Raw genomic sequence first — 22227 nt, forward strand, 5'->3', positions numbered from 1 at the left:
CTTTTTTAGTAAAGACCTGAAGGCAGAAAGATCTCTAGAGTATGGATAAAATAACATATATCAAAAACACAGATATACCCTTCACATTCACTATCAGACTCCATCAGACAAATAACTTTAAAGAAACTTGGATAATGTCTATAGATTGTACATTATTTCCTTCACATAAATACTTACTGAGCAAAATGAAATGGTAAATTAGTTTACTAGAAAACCCTAACATGTGTAATAAGAATAAAATACTAGGACCTCAGATCAAGATTGGTATACTGACTTAAAGAATTTTCTCAAATATTTAAAGCAGGATCAACTTAACACTTAAAAATTATCTGCCCAACTTTGTGACTACTTTATTTCTTTTTGGTTATTCTTTTTTTTTATTTTTTTAAACTTTCACTAGCTGTAATTACAAGGCATTATTTGAAATGTAAGAATGCTGCCATCCAAAAAAAGAGGCTTTTTTTAAAACCCATTTTTATACTTCCATGTCAAAGAAAGGAAAGCTATACTCTATAAAATATTCCATGGGGTATACATATTTCTTCTTACACTGCACCTACAACTTACCTATAACCATATATAAATCCTGGACACTTTACAATACACAAGGTGTCTTACGTTAACGCTTTTACATGGCATCTGCAGGCACATGATATCTGAACTGGATTCCTTCACAGCCAAACCTTAGGGTATTTTTCCTCTTTCCATCTTTCTCTCTTAACCTGAGTTTTAACTTTTTAATTAAAATTTTATTTACACAACATATGACTATCTGAAATACAGCAAAAGACCCACTTCGGTTGTAATAGCCAACCCCAGTAATCTCCTATCCCACCTCCAGGTAACCACTATTACGAATTTAATATACTTCTAAAATATTTTTATAAGTTTATACACATACATGTACATTCAGAAAATATGGGTTTTTTCATTTTAAATAAACAATATTATTATATGAATCATTCTACAACAGCTTTTTTTTTTGCTCTTTTTATAAATTTATTTATTTATTTATTTAATTTTTGGCTGCATTGGGTTTTTGCTGCTGTGCGTGGGCTTTCTCCAGTTGTGGCGAGCCGGGGCTGCTCTTTGTTAAGGTGCATAGCTTCTCACTGCGGTGGCTTCTCTTGTTGCGGAGCACGGGCTCCAGGTGCGCGGGCTTCAGTAGTTGTGGCACATGGACTCAGTAGTTGTGGCGTCCGGGCTTAGCTGCTCTGCGGCATGTGGGATCTTCCCGGACCAGGGCTCGAACCTGTGTCCCCTGCACTGGCAGGCGGATTCTTAACCACTTCGCCACCAGGGAAGTCCCTACAACAGCTTTCTTGATACAATAACATATCTAAAAGGTACTCGTGATTAATAGAGAGCTAACTGTTCATTCCTTTAACTGTTGGATCATAGTCAATTACATGAATATATTTTACTTAGGTAGTCCCCTCCTGAGAGGCATGTAAGATTTTCCAGTTTTTCACTACCATGACCATTTTGCGCTTCCTTGCATATAAGAGCAATTAATTCTCTAGTGTAAATTAGAAGTGGAACTGCTAGATAATAAGGGGCCCATTTTATTTTATTTTTTTAAAGTTCAATCTCCCTCCAAAGTGGCTCTATCAACTCCCACCATCAAAATATGAGTCCCATCTTCCCCTAAAAATGAAAAATCTTCATTCTATTCCTCCTTTCAGATTCAGAAGGTACACAGGCTCAGCTCCCTAGCCCCCATCAATCCCATTCCCTCTATCCATTTGGAGCACTGGCCCTAGGCCCTCAGAGACTCTACCAACTGCTTAAGAGTTTGAGGAATCCTGAATCCCGGGGCAAAGAAAAGGTAGAACCCTTGATTTCCTGACCATATCAAGAAAAGATGGGTTTTAAACAGCCCAAGTTGGAAATCTGAATCAACTTTCCCACAGAAAAATATTTATGAATAAAGATACATTCTATAATGTTATGGTATAATTTTTCAGGTGTGGGTTAAATAACTTTCTGAGGATCAGCCTAAGAAACTAAAATATACGTGTTAAATGGTTACTATATATATAAAGATGGTTTCATGGGGAAAAAACTAAATTCCAAACAGAACCTTAACCTAAATTGGAAATTGCTCATACTCAACTCTCAGTCAGCAGACGCAATTTCAATTTTTCATATTTTCAGTATTTCCCACTGCAACCTGGAATCCACATGCACACTCTAACAGGCTTTAGCAAGTTCACATCAGCTGATTAACATTCAGAGATCTCGAACTAATTATAGTACAAAATAAGTGGTATATCTTAAAACCAAATCCTGGCTCCATGACTTACTAGCCAAATGCTCTTCACCAAATTTTATTTTTTTTATTTTAAAATGGTATAATAATTCTTATCTCATAGAGTGACTATGGATTAAACTGGAGAATATTCTCAATTCCCTTCTATAAAATGGAGATGATAATAATACCTAACTCATAAAGCTAATGTGAGAATTAAATGAGTTAAAAATATATAAAATGTGTAGGATGGTACCTGGTAAACCATATTATATAAATATTTGCTATTATTACCATTTTATTTATTTTTGGCTGCGTTGGGTCTTCGTTGCTGCGTGCGGGCTTTCTCTAGTTGCGGCGAGCGGGGGCTACTCTTCATTGCACTGCGCAGGCTTCTCACTGTGGTGGCTTCTCTTGTTGCAGAGCACGGGCTCTAGGCATGGAGGCTTCAGTAGTTGTGGCATGTGGGCTCAGCAGTTGTGGCTCATGGGCTCTAGAGCACAGGCTCAGTAGTTGTGGAGCACGGGCTTCGTTGCTCCACAGCATGTGGGATCTTCCCGGACCAGGACTTGAATCCACGTCCCCTGCACTGGCAGGCAGATTCTTAACCACTGTACCACCAGGGAAGTCCCACTATTTCTATTAATAGGGCCTCTGAGTAGTTATTTCTAAAAATGAGGTTCCAATACATGATCTCTATTGTTTAACCAAGTTCTAAACTTTCATGCACTAGAATTCAAAACCACCACAGACTCCCTAGAATTACTTCAAAATTAGAAATGCAAATCATAAAGGCCCTCCTCCGTGGATTCTCTATTGATGACCTGCCCTCAAAAGAACAAGGCTAAACTGCTGAATTTAATCATGCTTTTTAAACCTATTTTATCATAGCCTTCTAGTTTTCAGTCAGAGTCTAGTTCCATTCTTTGGCACTTCTCCCATGTACACATCTTGGAAAGTTACACATTAGAGATCCTGTATGCCAAGTGATATGACACAGCATAGACAGCATTACCTCATTCTCTTAGGACAGAGGCAAAAATATAGATGACAAAAGGCAAGAATATTAATATACAGATATCAGAAAAATAAAATTTAGAAGCACATTTATAGAACTTAGCCTATTACATTCAGAAATATCAAGACTCACCAAGGTTCATCAGTAGGTTCCCAACAGACGAGACATACACTACAAGTAAAACACATGGCTCTATCATCTCCAGATGAGGCAGGCTGCAAATTTATAAAGAAGACAGAAAAGGTTTATCAATATTAAAATTGCTTAATAAAAACTCTTCTAAATAAGTTCATAATTTTAGGTAAAATTCCATATTGAGGAAAAGAAAATTAGCCTATACTATTAGGCCTCAACAATATACTTTTAATCCCCAAACGTTTATAAATTTGCTGCCTTATTTGAAAAATTATGTTTCATCAGCAAATGACCACTAAGTCAAATATGGGGACACACACATCCTCAATCTCTGATCTAGCATCTTCTAATTGTATTACTAAAGTATTTTAAATATAGTTAAGTATATGAAAGGAAATTGTCTAACAGGTTTATTATTAAAAACTGAATTCTATACTACTACATAGGAAAGGGCAAGTAAAAAGGAAAAGCAAACTAGTGAACGTAATTAAGGTAACATTCTTTAAGTAAAACACATATGACAAAATGACATTTATACATATATAAAATCTAAATCTGAACTGAAATATACCTCTAAAACCTAATATTAATATTTTTGAATACTTACTCTACTTAGCACTTAGTATGTCTACAGGTGTAAATATATTTTTTAGAAGACTGAGAATAATCAGCACCTAATACAGGTAGAAGATTCTAGAAAACCTATGATTTGATCTTTGCAAAAATGGAATACAGGGACTCCCCTGGTGGTCCAGTGGTTAAGACTCCATGCTTCCAATGCAGGGGGCATGGGTTCAATCCCTGGTAAGGGAACTAAGATCCCACAAGCCGCATGGTGCGGCCAAAAGGAAAAAAAAAAAAAAAAAAAGGAATACAATGAACAAGAGCTCAACAGAAAAAATATCAAGGTATCACCTAACAGACTGTTTTAGGAAATGACACCAAATAAGAAGAAGATAAATTATTAGGAAAAATAGTCCTCATTCAATCCTTAACTTAGGAAAACATATTCAGTGATTTTAATATTAGCCAGTCCCCAGATAAATCTATCTTTAACTGGAAATTTGACAAACTCTGAATAAAATCTTCAAATATATATGGTTTTCTGATTTAATCCTAGTTTAAGATACTTCAAGAACACTTCAGGATAACAAAGGAATAATCACTCTTAAGATTCTTTATGACAGTAACTTCAATGTATTCAAAGTTTAATTTAGTTCTAAAATTAAATACGCATGTTTTATGTAAATTGACATGTAATTATTAGATTTCTCAGCTTCTTTAGCAATGGCAAAACAGTGGTAGGCCAGTCTACATTATTCAGCTGAAGTTTCCTTTAACTGGTTTATTATGCCTATCTAAACTCATTTTTCTTAACTTCCTCTACTTTAGCTCCACAAAGCTTTCTATAATGTCCCATTCTCATGTCTTTTTGTCACACTCATCCTTACCTGTACACCCTCCTCTTTTCCTACATAAAACCATGACTATTTTCCCTGATTAATTCTTTCTCTTTCTAAATAATTTCTTGATCAATTCTTCAATACATATGTATTCAAGTCACACTGTACTACCCACAATGCTGCTTCCATAGTTATCTAATATATAGGTAATTTTTAATCCCAATAAAATTAAAATTTCAAGAGTAACAGCAATGTATTGCTGTTATTGCATTACCCTAACATGTACTACTCTGTTACGAATACGTAAGTCAAAACTGAAAATAAACACACACCCAGAGAGAACACTTCTCAAGACACAAATCTGGAGAATACTGCCTGCTTGTTGATTAACTGTATACATAAACATATTGTATATATCATACTTATATATAATCTGAAAGAAAATAGTTATAAAGCATTCTCAGTTATTGGTTACTTTTTTTTTTAATGTTTTCCCCTTTCATACACAGTATGTGACATAGGAAACAGCCAGTCAGTATTAAGATCAAAGGTATAAGAACAAAACTCACATTACATACATACACACAAGCACAGAGCCTGGGTGCATAAAATAGTATAATGACTGAAAAAGTATTAAAATGTTGACAATTTTACTAAAGGCTACAAAGTCATATTGCGAAGAAATTTCTGACAGCCTTATTTACCTGATGATAAAATCCAGCTTGAGCCATGGGATCTGGCTGTGCCCATCTATAGCCTACATGAGGCCATGAGGTAAATGTCTCCCGTCTGTTAGCTTCACTATACATCAATGATCTAAAAGTAAACAAACTTTATGTAACCAAAGTTAGGCATCAAATTACAGTGACACTACTATCTACCACTGAAGAAAAAAGTTTACTGGATTATCAACACAAACTGGGAATGTCTAATTACCAATTCAAATTTGTATTTTAAATTAAAAATGATCAGTTTTAGGAACTTCCCTTGAACAGAGTAGGGAAAAAAGAAACATGATAAGATAGCTACAACTGATAAACAATTCCCGGGGAGATTAAATTAACCAATGTTGCATAATTAGCAATCAGAGAGCAGAAAATCTGAAAATGTAGAGGCAGAGAACCCTACATTTTCATCATGTGACAAGTTTTGCAAAAATGGATAAAACTACAACCAAAGGAATGGTAGTTTTATCTCAACCATATTGAGAAAGTATATTCTAGTTTAATTTCTTTTTTTTTTAAGTAGAAAGCAATTTATATGTTCTTTCTCCAGAGAAATCCTTTTCCAGGAAACTTGTACTCTCCAGGGAATTGTCAAAAAAAAAGAAATCTTCACATATGTTTTCATTAAAATACATTAGCTCACTAAGAGTGAACCTGTAACAATACTAGAGTATCTTTTTAAGGGAGACTACCAAAATTAGAAAAAGTCCAAACAGCTTCAAATAAGAAAGGACTGATAAGCAGAGCTTCCTCTTCCTAACACAGAAGGGCAACTGATTTTTAAAAAGAGAGAGAAAGTGGTAAAGGTCATCACAAAGAGACCAGAAAAATACTTTTCTTTAAATTCTTCCCTTAAATTAGTACATGGTTTCCTATAATATTGCTAGAGAGCTTTAGGTTTAACTCATAGTTGTGTTCTGATTTGAAAAAAAGAAAAACAGGCACTTTGCTGGTGGTGCAGTGGTTAAGAATCTACCTGCCAATGCAGGGGACACAGTTCCAATCCCTGGTCCGGGAAGATCCCACATATCGTGGAGGAAACTAAGCCCATGCGCCACAACTATTGCGCCTGCACTCTAGAGCCCACGAGCCACAACTACTGAGCCTGTGCACCCCAACTACTGAAGCCCATGCACCCTAGAGCCCGTGCACAGCAACTACTGAGCCCATGCGCCGCAACTACTGAAGCCCGCGCACTCTAGGGCCTGTGTGCCACAACTACTGAGCCCGCGTGCTACAACTACTGAAGCCCACACACCTAGAGCCTGTGCACTGCAAAAAGAGAAGCCACCACAATGAGAAGCCCATGCAACGAAGAGTAGTCCCCGCTCACTGCAACTAGAGAAAGCCCTCACGCAGCAACAAAGATCCAACACAGCCAAAAGTAAATAAAATTTAAAAAAAATAAAAAAAAATTGTTGAGTTAGAAAAGTTTTATCATCTACAGGGTATAGATGTCTTCAAAGATCTGTGTCAGTCTCAAAACAGAAACCTGTCTATTTAGTTATATTACCAAACAAAACAGCAATAGCATCCAGTAGACCCTTACTCAAACCTCCAACAGAGTTCATCAAGGTTTTCATAAGGTTCCTAGATTCATATTTAATGAAATAAATACCACAGACTATATCAAAATTAATACTTTGAGACATTTTAACACCTCCAGAAACACTGAAAATCCCATCTAATGAATGCATTTTCTAAAATAAACCATTTATGACAGCTTGCACTGAGTTCTTCAGATACTCTCCTACTGATTGCAAAGAAAATAGCTCTGAAATTATAATCTCAAGATAGGCATGGCTCTCAGATAGGAAACATTTATTCTAAATACATACTCTTCCTTTTTCTCCCCCTCTCCGGACATATTCCAAAGAACATTTTAATGATAGCCACAGCACATATCATCTGACAGTTATTAAAAATGAAAGTCTCCACATTTTGCCCAAAAGTTAGAGATAGCAATATTACTATGGAATACAAAAATTCTTCCCAAATGTTAACAACCAAGAGAAGTTATTTACACAATAATAAAATCACTTAACAAAAAAAGGGCAATTGATTAAGCAGTTTCAGTTTACAAAAGGATAAACTAATAAATATTGCAAACTAATGTAAGAGCTATACGGGAATTCCCTGGCTGCCCGGTGGTTGAGACTCCATGCTTTTGCTGCCGGAGGCCCGGATTCAATCCCTGGTCAGAGAACTGGGATTCCCACAAGCCGCACAGTGCAGCTGGCGGGAGGGCGGGGGAGGGGGGAGCAATACTTAAGATAACAGAAGTTAAAGGTTAACTCATTCAGTAATTTTTTTGCTACATCAGCATGTACTCTTTATAAATGTACTTCAGAAAACAGCATAGGCAGTTACAATTCACATTCAATGAAGAAGTGAAAATGTAAAATGCTACATGGAAAGGGAAATGTGAACTTATCAAAACTGCTAAATTTAATATTTCAGTAAAGCATTTCTAAACTTCAGTACTGATAAATTTTATTTCAAAAACAAATCATTTAAGTTTTTCAATGAATGCATTACTGACTTTTTAGTTAGTTTTACACAAAGCAGAACTCCAATAAATCTCTAGTGAAGAAAATAATGATTGAGGTATGGTTTTTTATAATACTGTTCAAATCCAGGGCAGGCAGCATAACAAGCTTAATTCAAAATTGCCCTAGAAAAACAAAAACAGGGCTTCCCTGGTGGCACAGTGGTTGAGAGTCCGCCTGCTGATGCAGGGGACACGGGTTCGTGCCCCTGTCTGGGAAGATCCCACATGCCGCGGAGAGGCTAGGGCCGTGAGCCATGGCCGCTAAGCCTGCGCGTCCAGAGCCTGTGCTCCGCAACGGGAGAGGGCGCAACAGTGAGAGGCCCGTGTACGGCAAAAAAAAAGAAAGAAAGAAAGAAAAAAACAAAAACAAAAAAACCAAAAAATTGCTCTAACTGCTTTTTTTTTTTTTTTTTTGCGGTACGCGGGCCTCTCACTGTTGGCGCCTCTCCCGTTGCGGAGCACAGGCTCCGGACGCGCAGGCTCAGCGGCCATGGCTCATGGGTCCAGCCACTCAGCGGCATGCGGGATCTTCCCGGACCGGGGCACGAACCCGTGTCCCCTACATCGGCAGGCGGACTCTCAACCACTGCACAACCAGGGAAGCCCATCCCTAACTGCTTTTTTAACTGTTCATTTTTTAAGTAGGAAATAATATATAGCTCTTTTATTCAGATTCTGGCAGAGTCTTTTAACTTACCAAAATTTATGCCAAAGGTCACAAAATTTCATCAAGGCAAAATAATTCATATATATTTAATAATTATAATATTTTTAAGTTGACTCAAATATTTACTAAGCAAGTACAAATATGGAATTTTAAAAATACAGTTTCATAATCCCTTTAAATACTTTCCAGGCATCAAAAGAAATTGTTTAACAAGTCAAGGAGTAGTTTACTTCACTTCAGTATTTTAAGAGAAATAAAAATCTGAGTGGTTTTCAAAAATATTTTGAAATTTTTTAAATCATCATCAAATTTTACAGTTATTCTTTGTTAATCAAAAAACTTATCAATTCAATCTCACTGTCACATCTTTTTATAAGCAAGGTCATACCTGTCCACAGAACGCCCTGGCCCCACCCCAAGTTCTGGACGTGCACTAGGTAAGAGGTAAGACAATCTGTCCATCACTGAGGACGCCACAGGTAAGGCAGCAATATTTTGATTTATTTTCTTAAGTTCATTCACAATGGCACTGGCAATGGACTTCAACACATGATGAGGAAGATGAAATGTAACTGTGGCCCACTGAAAGAAAACAGGAGTGTAAGCAAAGGAAAACATACTCAATAGTTTTCACCAAAACCATGACTTATACATTATAAGATAAAGAACTATTTACAGTCTCAAGTGAGTTTACTCCATTAATTTATCATTTAAAGTAAGAACCTGCAATTACATAAAAAATGAAACTAACCATCCTGAAAAAGAAAGTTTAGAACCAAATGGTAGCACATCTTCTTACATATCTCATCCACAATTAAGGAGAACTAAAATCATTTGTAGTGAGAAGCTGCTGCATAGCACAAGGAGATCAGCTCAATGTTTTCTGATGACCTAGAGGGGTGGGATAGGGAGGGTGGGAGGGAACTCAAGAGCGAGGGGATATGGGGATATGTGTATACATACAGCTGATTCACTTTGTTGTACAGCAGAAACTAACACAACATTGTAAAGCAATTATACTCCAATAAAGATGTAAAAATAAATTAATTAAAATTTTAAATAAATAAAATCATCTGTCATTTTTCACATTCCTCCAGCACATATACAATGTTAAGCATAAACTAGGCACTTAAATATCTCCACTCATAAATATATAGTTGCACAATTCATCGCTACTGGGTTATACGAAGATTTACTTCAGATGTTGTATTTTTTGTTGTCACCATAATTCAGCAAAGTATCTAAAGCATAGACCTTATTGTCCCACAGACTTGGATTCTAAGCCCAGCTTCTCCATCAACCATGAGACCCTAGTCAAATTAACTTCAATTTCCTGCTTCTGTGAAATGGGAAAAAACAAATACCTATTCACATAATGTTTTTACAAGAATTCAAGTGAGGATTGGTACAGTGTCTAACAGAGTAAGCCTTCAATAAGTGTTAACTACAATTATTTAATATTAAAATAATTACTTAAGAAGTTAGACTGAAAAAAATCCTAAGTATTAATCTCCAAGAGAAATAAGTCTATAAAGTAATTTCATCTTTATATCCTGTTCCTGCTTGCCTATGAATGGTTTCCATTCTGTCTAATACACTCTAGGCAGCCTACTAAATTACTACTTATCTATATTACTGGAAAAACCTGTGGCCAGAAACATGACTTCCATTACCTAAGAAACAGAGAGAGAGAAGCTCTTACTTTGTTTCTAGACCTAATCTGCTCATAGACCCAGAGCCTCTTGGTTGAAAGGGAGGCCAAATCCCCTTGAGAAAGGATCCTACAACAATGCCCCAACTCTACACTGTAAATCATACTCCAAGCCTTCCCCAAAGGCACCTGTGGACATTCACTGTAGTCACTGTGAACTAGGGAACAGAAAATATTTTAATCTTTCAGGCATCACAAGATAGTAACACTGAACTGACCTAAAACATCACTGTGGTCCACTAGTGAAAGTGGGGACATGATGGTGAAGTGATTGATGGAATTTTGGCCCAAAGCTGTCTCAATGAGCTCTGTGGATCCCCAGACGTATCTTGTAGCTATTTCTCTACTTCCCAAATGTACAACTGGAAGAGAAATAGAATAGGCAACTAGAAAAATTCCTACACTGTTTCTCTGATCCTCTTGGAGTACTACTAAAGTAAGAAAGGCCAGGTGGAAGCCCCTAGAACTTTCATTTTTTCTACAAAGCTACTAAACAAAAGCAATGCCACATCCTAAGGAAATTTCTGAGATTAATGTCACTATACTAGACCTGAAAGATACAGGGGTAATCAAATTATCTCATCTCCATTTAACTGACCTATTTGGCCCATGCAAACGTAAATGGATCTTGAAGAATGACTATGGACTGTAAAATCAGGTGATGACTTCAACTGTAGCTACTGTTCCAGATGAGATATTTTTACTGAAGCAAATCAACAAATCCCTTGATATTTTGTAGGCAGCTACAATTCTGTCAAATACTTTTTTGTCTATACTAATTTTTAGGGCCATCCAAAAGTAGACTGCTTCTATCTGGCAGAAACAATAAATCTGCACAGTCTTACCCTAGGACTCATGCTCTTTACCATAATCTAGTCTGTAGAGATCCTGATCAGCCTAACATCCTGCAGATCACCACCTTGGTCTACTACATTAGTAACATCACACTAACTGGTCCAGATGAGGGGGAAGTAGCAAGGAACTTAAATGCCTTAGTAAGACACATGCAAGCCAGAGAGAATCAATAATCCCCAGAAAAACTCAGGGTCCTAAAATCTCTTTTAAGTTTTTTCTAAAGGCCCAGTAGTCTGGGCATGTCAGGATATTTCCTCCAAGGTGAAAGATAAGTTACTATAACTTGTAAAGGCAAACAATGAAAAGAGGCACAATGCTCGGTGGGCCTAAATGGATTTTGGACCCCAGCGTTCAGCATATTTGAGTATGCTGCTCTAACTCAATTATCAAATAATACATAAGGCACAAGAAGCTCTGTAGCATGTCCAGGCTGAATTGCAAGATGCTCTACCACTTGTAACTTGTGAGCATATTCAATGACACTAGAAGTGTCTGCCGCAAGTAAAGATCCTATCAGGAGTCTCTGGGACAATCACGTAGCAGAACGCTAGGGCAAAGCCATGCCCGCTCCTGTAAATAACTCTTCTCCTTTTGAGAAACAGCTCCTGGCTTCTTAGTAGTCCCTGACAGAAATACCTACCCATGAGACAAATGTCTATGCAATCAGAGTTGTTCACCACAAACTAGGTGCTATCTGACACACCAAACCATAACACTGGGTATGAGGGCTAGCCTTCATTAAGTGGTTTATAAGAAATCAGTCTTGAGAAATCCAAAAGGCAATTCAATTTTGGACCAGTTGAATAATCGAGTAGCTCACATTTCCACAATATCTACTCTTTATGACTCCTTTCTCATTCCACATTGATGGCTTCAGAGGGAACTCCTTATGATGAGATAATTGAGGAAGAAAACCTTTAGCTGTGACATACAGATGGTTCTGCACATTATGTTGGTACCATCCCTAAGTGGATGGCTGCAGCATCACAGTCCCAATCAGGACAGTGGTGAAGGTGAAATCTTCTCAGTGGTCAGAACTTCAACCAGTTCATTTGGCTGTTCTCTTTGTCTGGACTGAGAGTTGGCCAGAAGTAAAGGTCCTCAATGATTAATGAACAGTAGGTAATGTTTTGGCTAGATGTTCAGGAATTCCGAAGGATCAGGATTGGAAGACTGTTAACAAGGAAGTCAACGGTTAAAGTCTTTGGAAGGACCTCTCAAAATAAACAGAGTGTGAAAATATTTGTGAAATACGTGAATGCTCATCAAAAGGCATCCACTCTAGAGGAAATGGGCAAATTATACACACTATACGAATGTCACTCACCCTCTGGCCATAGCCACTCCAGTGCTTGCTCAATGGACCTGTATGCGAAATGCCATGGCAGCAGAGACAGAGGGTATGTACAGACCCCACATTAACTTCCTCTCACCAGGACTGAGCAGGCTAACGGCAGGTTAACCTGCCAATGGCAAATACCAAAGCTGAGGCACCAATAGGACACCATTTTCCAGAAGAAACAGCCAACTATCTGATTGCAGGTTGATTATATTGGATTCCTTCAGTCACAGACTGGGTAGCAATTTGTCTTCACTGTAATAGACACGTATTCTGGATGTGCATTTATATGTTCTGCCCACAATGCTCTGCCATAATATTATACCACTACTGGGGACTAATAGAATGGCTTATGTACCAACGAAGTATTCCATACAACTTTGCTTTTTGCTTCTGACCAAGAAAGCACTTCAAAGGGAAAAAAAAAGGCAGCAACGGGCTCTTGCCCATGAGATTGACTGGTCTTACCAGGGTATCATACAGAAGGAGCTGACCTGACAGAAAGGTGTGATGCCTTACCAAAGACTCATCTTCAGTACTAACTGAGAGAGACGTCTGAAAGTCTGGAGTTCTACCTTACAGGATTATGTGTATGCTTTCAACCGGCAAAAAACACATGACACAGCTTCTCCTAGCAGGGTTGCTATTATACGTAATAATCCATTCACAGACTTTTTTTTTTTAAGCTTTAGGCTCTAGAGGTCTTGTGTCAAGGAAGGAATGTTCCACCAAGGGTACAATGGTTCCATTGAATTAGGTATTGATACTGCTACCCAGCAATTTTGGGTTCCTCTTGTCACTGAATCATCAGGCAAAGAAGGTGGTTATTCTACTGGTTGGTATGAGGAAAACTGACAAACACAGGGAAATTGGATTGATGCTAAATCACAGGAGCAAGGAGAACTTAATTACAATCCAGGAGACTCTCTAGGGTGCCTCTAAGCTCTTCCACATCTAATAGTAACAGTGAAAGGACAATTACAACTTAACACAGTACCACAGAAGATTTGGATCCTGCAAGAGTGAAGCCTTGAGTCACCTGACCATGTAAAGACACCTGACCAGTTGAGGTGCTGGCTGAGGACAAAGGGAATACGGAATAGGTAGGAGAAGAAAGAGGCTGTAAATATCAAATATATCCTCTTGATATTACAGACCATTATAGAACTGAGGGATACAGCAACTATATATATTTTCTTCCCTTATACATAAATGATAGATGGATATATATTTAGATAGATACAGACACAGAGAGATACATTATTTCACGTAAGAATTTTTGTTGTAGTTAATTTAGTCTTTAGGTAGCACGGTTCTGTTACCTAAACGCTTGAAACTATAAATTTTAGGAGCAGTTAGTATCACCTAGGGATGGATAAAATATCTGCTGGAACTTTGTGTCTGTTCTGGGGACGGGGAGAGAATATCTTCATTTGTAAAAAGGAACAGTATGTCTTGTTAAGTAAAAGCATAATATTTTTGTTGTATGAAAGTTCAAACACATATAGATGGTATGTATGGAGATGCAGAGTGGCCAAAGGAGTGGCATGTGCCAGTTATTAAACTACTGTCTCTCGGGTCCAAACCTACCCTTTTCTTTCTTCTCCATCATGTTTGGGCTGGGATTCTGTAAACTATTATTTCTTCTTTGCCAACCAGTTTCCTGGCTGTTAAGTTCTGACAAAAGGAACACAGGATGGAAACTGGAAAGCACGATGAGGGGAGAAAGACTTGCTCCTTGCTATTACTCGTCATTACCATCAATATTGTTTTAGCGAAGGACCTGGTGGCAGCAGTTGATTCTTCTGGTCTTTAGAGGTTTTTTGTTTTGTTTTCTTAGCATTCCCAGGACCAGTTTCACAGAGCTCCCTCAGAGACACTACCATTAGCCTAGTAGCATCTCTCTTCAGAAATCTGAGGCTCAGTTCATCAAGTTCCAATCTCCAAGCTCCTGAGGTACCTACTGGATAACATCTCCTCCTCAGAAGTCTGAGTCCCAGACCCATGGGGCCTATTCTCTAAGTTTTTAAGTATCTAGGTTCTAAAAATCCTAACCTCTTGTTCCTTCAGACTGAGGTGAGTGCTGATTCCCATAGTTACCATCTGTGTATTACCTCAGGGTTTCCTTTTCGCTTTTTCAGTTCTCATACACATATTACGTCAATTCCTTACAATAAATTCTCTCTGTTGAAATACACAGTATGATTTCTGTTTTACTAAATAAAAATGTCCCATCAATGGAATAAGGGTTCATAAAATCATGGTAAATCTATAAAAATAAACTTCAATGTAAATATTAGGAAGAATACAGATGATCTATGAGGACTGATACAAAAAGATACTCAAGATACATCCTTCAATGAAAAAAAGCATGGTATATGCTATAATTTGAATGTTTGTGTCCCCCCAAAATTCACCTGTTGAAATTCTAACCCCCAAAGGGGAGGGTTATTAGTAAGTAGGGCCTTTGGGAGGTACTTAAGTCATGAGGGTGGAGTCCTCTTTATAAAAGAGGTTCCAGAGAGATCCCTTCCCTTTTCCACCATGTAAGGACACAGTGAGAAGGTACCAGCTATGACCCAGGAAGAAGGACTTCACCAGAAGAAATATCACTCAGTCGGTGGTATTCCGTTATAGCAGCCCAAACAGACTAAGACAGTACATCACAATATTTTAGTATAATTTCAACTGTACTCGAGAAAAAAAGATATTTATAGATGCAAAAGTTATTTTTAGGAAAATAGCTTTTACCTTCTACCTTTTATACCTTCAATATAAAAATTGTATATGTACTATATTTACAACTTAGGAAAGATGTTAAAAGAAAAACACAGAAAAATTAATGAAATATATCCAAGGATTTAATTCAAAGCACCATCTCCCACAGACATCCTTAGTCATCAGTGTGGGGAGGACAGAGAAAGGCAAAAGTATAGAGGTGTTCTTTCTACTACAACCCCAAAGTAATTTTTTTTAACTTCTTACCTTAGCAACTTTGTGGTTTGCTGCAGTCTCATGAGATGTATTTTTCAAACCATCTTTGAGCTGTGTGATGAACAAATCATAACCCTCCGTACTAGAAATATCTACCTTTTCTAAACATGCAGATAAGAGCTGTTGTGCCTAAATAAAAGAGATGATCACAAAAAATTAACCACAACCAAAAATGTTAAATTTAGATTCTTATACAAATATTTTAATTCTGATAGGTACTATACTAAAGCTTCCTACTTTTACGTTTTTTAAACAAACTTAGTTAAATCAAATAATGACTTGAAGGGCTGTTACAAAATTAAATGAGATAAAGCAACGTATTCAGTGTAGTACCACATAGTAAAGTTTTAGTACATAGAAGCTTTTATAAGCCAAAGCAAGATAGAAAAAACTGGCTAAGCTGAAACCATGAACAAAAGTAAAAGAGATAAAAATGTAAAGACATAAATGTAAAGTGCTCCAATGAGCTTTAAATACTCAAACTATGCAAAACCATAAGAGGGGTCACTCACTAAGTCAGCAGGTAATAAAAAAAAAGCCCTTTGCATTGTTACCCACATATTCAATATGAACTACGTTAACAGAAATATTTGGGCAATATATGGAAAAGAACACATCCACACTAATCCAACCAAACCCAGGACCCCATTCTTTAGGCAAGACAGTAACAAACTAGTGTGATGCAGGAAAGGATGCCTGGGATGGTGGAAGGACTACAAACAATATTACGTGAACAAGAGAGCTGTAATTATTTATGCAGAAAGAAAGAAAACCAGCTACAGATATTATGAGCTGGCAAGGTGGAGGAGGTGGCAGAAGCTGGCTAAATATCTAGCATTTAGGTCAGAGTAGTAGGAAAAATATTGACTTGACGGTCCATTTCATATACATGTTCAACTATTTTATTGTAATTCTGTAGTTCCTTTTAAAACCCAACAGTTTGATACCATCCTTCATTGTAGGCTACGATGTATATCCTTTATTAATATATCACATGGTCTAACTTCCTTAAAGTAGGAGAGGAAAAAATGTTCAGTACAAGTAGAACTAATTAATTCTCTGTCCAAAGATTTTAGACATGCCCCCAGATCCAGATATTCTGATGACAAAAAGATGGCTACTCTGTTTTCAGAACTCAAACCTTTAGCAACATGCTTTCAATATTAACATATACTAGATGACTGTGATATGACAGTAAATATGAAATCTAAGTAGATATACATTGGTACTTTTTTTTACAAAAAGCCTTCCAAAGAGGGAATAAAACATTTAAACTGCACTTAAAATTCACACATTAACACTTTTCATGTCCTAAAAATGGGAAATATGCTATATTGATTTTTATGAATTAATCATATCAGTCTGCCAAATGCAAAACAATTAATAATCAACAACTGGGATGAAGACAAATAATATCTCACTTTATTAGCGTGTACAGCATTATAATCTTTTATATTCTGAGATGATTTAAAATCTGATAAATCGGAAAAATGTACTTTCAAATTACATGATATGAACATCAACTCACACAAAAGGATTTAAGTTAGGGTAGATTTACAAATTAAGTAATGAATATGTAACAGAAAAATACATATAGCTAAAATTTTAAACTGGAATTGTTAAGAAACATGATACATAGCAAAGATTACTGGTTGTCAATTACTATTTATTCCTTCTTTTTTTAATATTAAAGAAAAAAGAACCACCTCAGCTTAATGTGGCCATGTGACTGAATTCTAGCCAATGGAGTAAATATGAAAAGGGCATATATGAAAGAGTTTGTAAAAGAGAACAAGAAAAATGATGGAGGGGAAGAGAAGGAAGGAGAGGATGAGGGAAGTAGGTGAAAGGAAAAGGAGAGAAAGAGGGTGGGTAATACTAGTGTGCTCCCCTGGCCTTCTGCCCACCTTTTCCTTAAGACAGAAGTAATGAGACTTGAAGCAGCTGTCTTGGACTCAGGAAATGGAAGCCAGGTGTTGAGGTAAACAAAGCTGTCCCTATAACTTGGCCCAGTACTGTTACTGGAAAGAAACTATCCTGTTTAAGCCACTGTATTTTGGGGCCTCTGTTACAGTGGTATAACCTGTACAGTTCATACTTCTTTGTTTTTATAGGGATACATATATAATATTCTCAAAGGACAACCTAATTTCATTTAACAGCTAGTAAGTCTGAAACTACATTAAGTAGAAAAGCATATTGATACTTATTTAAACTTACCTCTGTGACAGGTAATTCAAGCTGAACCACATCATCCTGCTTTGAAACTGGAGTTTGCAGAGCAGTGTCTAACAACAAGATTCCATTAAGGTCCTTTCTACACCCTACTGCATAATCATCCACAAAAATAACTTTATCCACAGCAGAAATATACTGACATTTCACCTGTCCACCTGGTTTAGCTGTTAAAAGAACAAAAATTCAACACTTAAGATTTTAAGGCCAATAGTTCATTTAAAATAAATGTTTACATGGCAACTAAATATAATAATCTTTGACTGAAAAAAAATGCTCTAAAGGACATTAGAACTGATAAATTGGAATATGTACTGTAGCTTAAAGTAACAATATGAAATTATCAGAACTTGAAAACTATATTGCTGTTATAAGAGAATATCATTATTCTTAGAAATACACATGGAAATAGTAAAGGGTAAAGGAACATGATATACGCAACCTATTCACAAGAGAGCAAAAGTAATATGTATGTATGTGTGAGGGGATGATAAGAAAATGTGGTAAAAGATTTAAAATTAAAATTAGTGAAACTGGGGGTTTCCCTGGTGTCACAGTGGTTAAGAATCTGCCTGCCAATGCAGGGCACACGGGTTCGAGCCCTGGTCGGGGAAGATCCCACATGCCGCGGAGCAACTAAGCCCATGCACCACAACTACTGAGCCTGTGCTCTAGAGCCCGCGAGCCACAACTACAGAAGCCCGTGTGCCTATAGCCTGTTCTCCGCAACAAGAGAAGCCACCGCAATGAGAAACCCGTGCACCGCAATGAAGAGTAGCCCCCACTCACGCAACTAGAGAAAGCCGGCACGCAGCAACAAAGACCCAACGTGGCCAAAAATAAATTTAAAAAAATAAAATATATAAATTTAAAAAAATTAGTGGAACTGGGTAAAAGGTGTAGAGAAGTTCTTTGTACTACACTACTTCAAAATAAAGTGTTTGGAAAAATTTTTTAAATATTCAATACTGTACAACATTGTAAATCAACTATACTTCAATTAAAATAAATACTCAATATTTTCTTTACATCTTTTTTCCAAAAGTCATTAAGCATAAAGTCAATGTGGACAGTTTTTAGGTAACTACCTCAAAAGTTCTTTAGGGCTTTTATATCTGAGATAAAATTATGGAGAATGGTTATAACCTAAGCTAAGAGAACTAGTAAAGTCTCTAGTTCAACTACCACTGAAAAAACAGTCAACTATCACTGACAATCAATGTCCCCTGAAGTTTCCACTAAATCAATTTCAGAAGAGTATTTTAACAGAAATAAAATTTCTCAGAATAAATTAGAGTAGAATTTCAAGAAGTATTACAAAAGACAGTAAAACACAGAAGCTTTAAATACCAAAAAATATTGGAAAAGATAACATCAATTTATACATTTTAATTTATAAGAGATTTATAAGGAGACTAATGTTAAGTATTCTCCCGTGAATACAGAGTCTCTGTAAAAAAGACTTGAAAGAAGGATCAACTATGAAATTTTATTGCACTAATGAAGAAACTTCTCTGGAAGCAAGCAATCCTGCCACCAGTATACCTTATTCTAAACCCCCACCACGACGCTACAGAACATTCCTGATAGTAGTACGATTATTGCCTAGTGATACAAAAGCAGAAAAGAGGAGATAAATCAGGGTCCTACTCATCAACCTATAGGACAACTATAAAACATGTTATAATCAATTAATATTAGGATTGGCTTTCTTAATCCCAGATTATTACAGCTCTCTCAAGCTCCTGGAGACATTATGTAACTGATTAGGAACTAATTCATTATCTACATAAAACCAAGAAAAATTCATGGAATTTCTATAGTTCATTCCCAGATCTTTTGATTTGAAATATATGTTAGCATATAGGAAAATAATCTCTGTAATACAATAAAACAGGAATATTGACCTAGCACTTTTGATCTCTAGGTAAAATCACAAGAAATCATACACATTATAGGAACTGAGAGTAAAATTATGTAAGAACTTGTAAAGATAGTTTCAAAACTCATTAACTATAATTTTTTTAAATAGACTATCCTTTTTTTACAGCAGTTTTAGGTTCACAGCAAAATTGAGCAGAAGGCAGAGATTTCCCATATGTGCCATGCCCCCCACACATAACTATAAAATTTTTAAAACCAAAACTACGAATTCTGTTTTATTGTTTTAGGGATAGGTAATTAGGTAAGGAACTGTAAAAAACATTATTTTGTGAAAACTTTCCCAGAGAGGTATAAAATGTGAGAATCTACGCAAAGCTTTTCAACTGGGTTTCCATGCAACCCTAGAATTCCATATAATGTCACTAGAAATTCCTCAATAGATCTTGACAAAAAAAAGTCAACACTTTTTTGGAACTTCTTATACTATACAATATTAGCCCTCAAAGTAATGCACAGTGACCAAGCAGCCTTATTGGCAATTTCTTCAGAGGTTTTCCAGGCCCACAGAGTAGCATGTAGTAGAACCGTGTTTATTCAGATGAGTCCATTCCCGATTTTTTGACCTAAGTTACAGAAGGCCATTTGTAAGCAGTGACTTGCTGTACTACACACCAGAAAGACAGTAAACTTATTATCAGCCATACTACCCCAAAGGCTCTTTGAGTTCGTGTGACCTCATCTTCACTAATTACATTAGCAAAGACCCTATTTCTAAATAAGGTCACAATCTGAGGTCCCATGTGCACATGAATTGTACAACCCACCACACAAACTCTTTCTCTGAATCTTTTACTCAGCCTGAGAACTTTATTTCGAGAAAAAGAGCTTTGCTAATGTAGGCTGATAGTATGCTCAAGATTTAATTTACATCTGGCCCTAAACAAGTTTTAGATTTCTGTGAAGAAAAAATATCCTGCAATGAACAAAGAATATTTTATGGAACTTTTCACCTTCTAACATGTTTGGGCATGTCTTTTCTTACCTAACAAGAAATAAGACCAAAGACACAAATTCTCTAACTTGGGATAAAAATGAAATCCATGTGTGCTTAAGTCTGACCCAGAACTGAGTATTTGTACAGCAAAAAAACAAGCACAGGTTTCACAGTGAGAGGTAACAATAGACATTTATTTTTAGTTATAAGAATAACAATTTTAAGTGCATAAAGGTTCATAAAAGAGATGAAACCAAGAAACCTATGTTCAAGCCAGGATGTGTCACTCAGTAAGAAAACATCTTTTCAAAGGTTTGTATGAAATTGTCTCTTAAGTTATACATTTATTCATATTGCTTTGTTCCATGGTTTTAGTAGTATTACTATGCAACACTGTTGATAAATTTTAATGCTGCAAATAACATTAACAAAAAACTTACAGGACTTCTCTGGTGGTGCAGTGGTTAAGAATCCACCTGCCAATGCAGGGGACATGGGTTCGAGCCCTGGTCCGGGAAGATCCCACATGCCGTGGAGGAACTAAGCCCATGCGCCACAACTACTGAGCCCACATGCCACAACTACTGAAGCCCACACGCCTAGAGCCCGTGCTCCACAACAAGAGAAGCCACCACAATGAGAAGCCCGTGCACCACAACAAAGAGTAGCCCCTACTCGCCCCAACTAGAGAAAGCCTGCACGCAGCAACGAAGACCCAATTCAGCCAAAAATAAATAAGTTTATAAAAAATAAAAAACTTATAACCTGTACTTAAACTAAACCTCCCAAGTTTACCTTTAAAAAACTTAAGTTCCATTTTGGCATAAGTTAGTTATTTAATAGAAATTTATTTTGTTTGCCTTCTGAGTTTAAAATGTCTGAAAATAAATTTCTCAAAGAAAGGTAAGTCATGCTTAACTAATGTTTAAATTTTCAAGAAAAGTTGGCTAAAAAGTCATTTTTGGCTTTTAAATACAGGGGAAAAACTCTTACACCTACCCTCTACGACATGTTACACCTTGTTAGAATTTTCTATAGAAGATACTTGTAAAATGACTTTGAACCCTACAGGATAAAGTTTAAAAAGAAATTCAAGCAGAAAATTTTAATAGAAGAAACACTCAAATTTCCTCCAACTATACCAGAGATCAGCAAGCTTCTTATAAAAAGGTCAGATAGTAACTATTTAAGGCCTCACAATACATATGGTCTTTCTCACAATTACTCAACTCTGCCACTGTAGTGCAAAAGCAACATGTAAATAAACGGGTATATATGTGTTCCAGTAGCATTTTATTTGCAAAATCAGGAAACAGGTTGAGAGCTACCGAGGTGGCAGGCCATAGTTTGCAGACTCCTGACTGACACTAATGACTTGCATTAGTACAGATTTTCTTTTGGGGCAGGGGAAATTTCACAAAAATAGTAGGTTAAAAATTCACAGCCAGACACAATAAGCTGCTGA

The 22227-nt window shown here is 36.6% G+C and overlaps 1 protein-coding gene across 7 annotated transcripts in view; it reads right to left on the bottom strand.

The window, feature by feature from the left end:
- The window catches only part of BIRC6 (baculoviral IAP repeat containing 6), a 234405-nt gene that overhangs the window by 192319 nt on the left and 19859 nt on the right, over positions 1-22227 (bottom strand). For all 7 annotated transcript variants that reach the window (XM_060026859.1, XM_060026858.1, XM_060026861.1 and 4 more), the window contains exons 2-6: positions 17870-18051; positions 15641-15778; positions 9139-9332; positions 5512-5623; positions 3402-3484 (exon numbers count right to left, since the gene is read on the bottom strand). In XM_060026859.1, the coding sequence (XP_059882842.1) occupies positions 3402-3484; positions 5512-5623; positions 9139-9332; positions 15641-15778; positions 17870-18051 (709 nt within the window). The remainder of the gene's footprint in view (positions 1-3401; positions 3485-5511; positions 5624-9138; positions 9333-15640; positions 15779-17869; positions 18052-22227) is intronic.

This window comes from Delphinus delphis, chromosome 12, assembly GCF_949987515.2.
Source record: "Delphinus delphis chromosome 12, mDelDel1.2, whole genome shotgun sequence".
In the NCBI taxonomy this organism is placed as follows: Eukaryota; Metazoa; Chordata; class Mammalia; order Artiodactyla; family Delphinidae; genus Delphinus; species Delphinus delphis.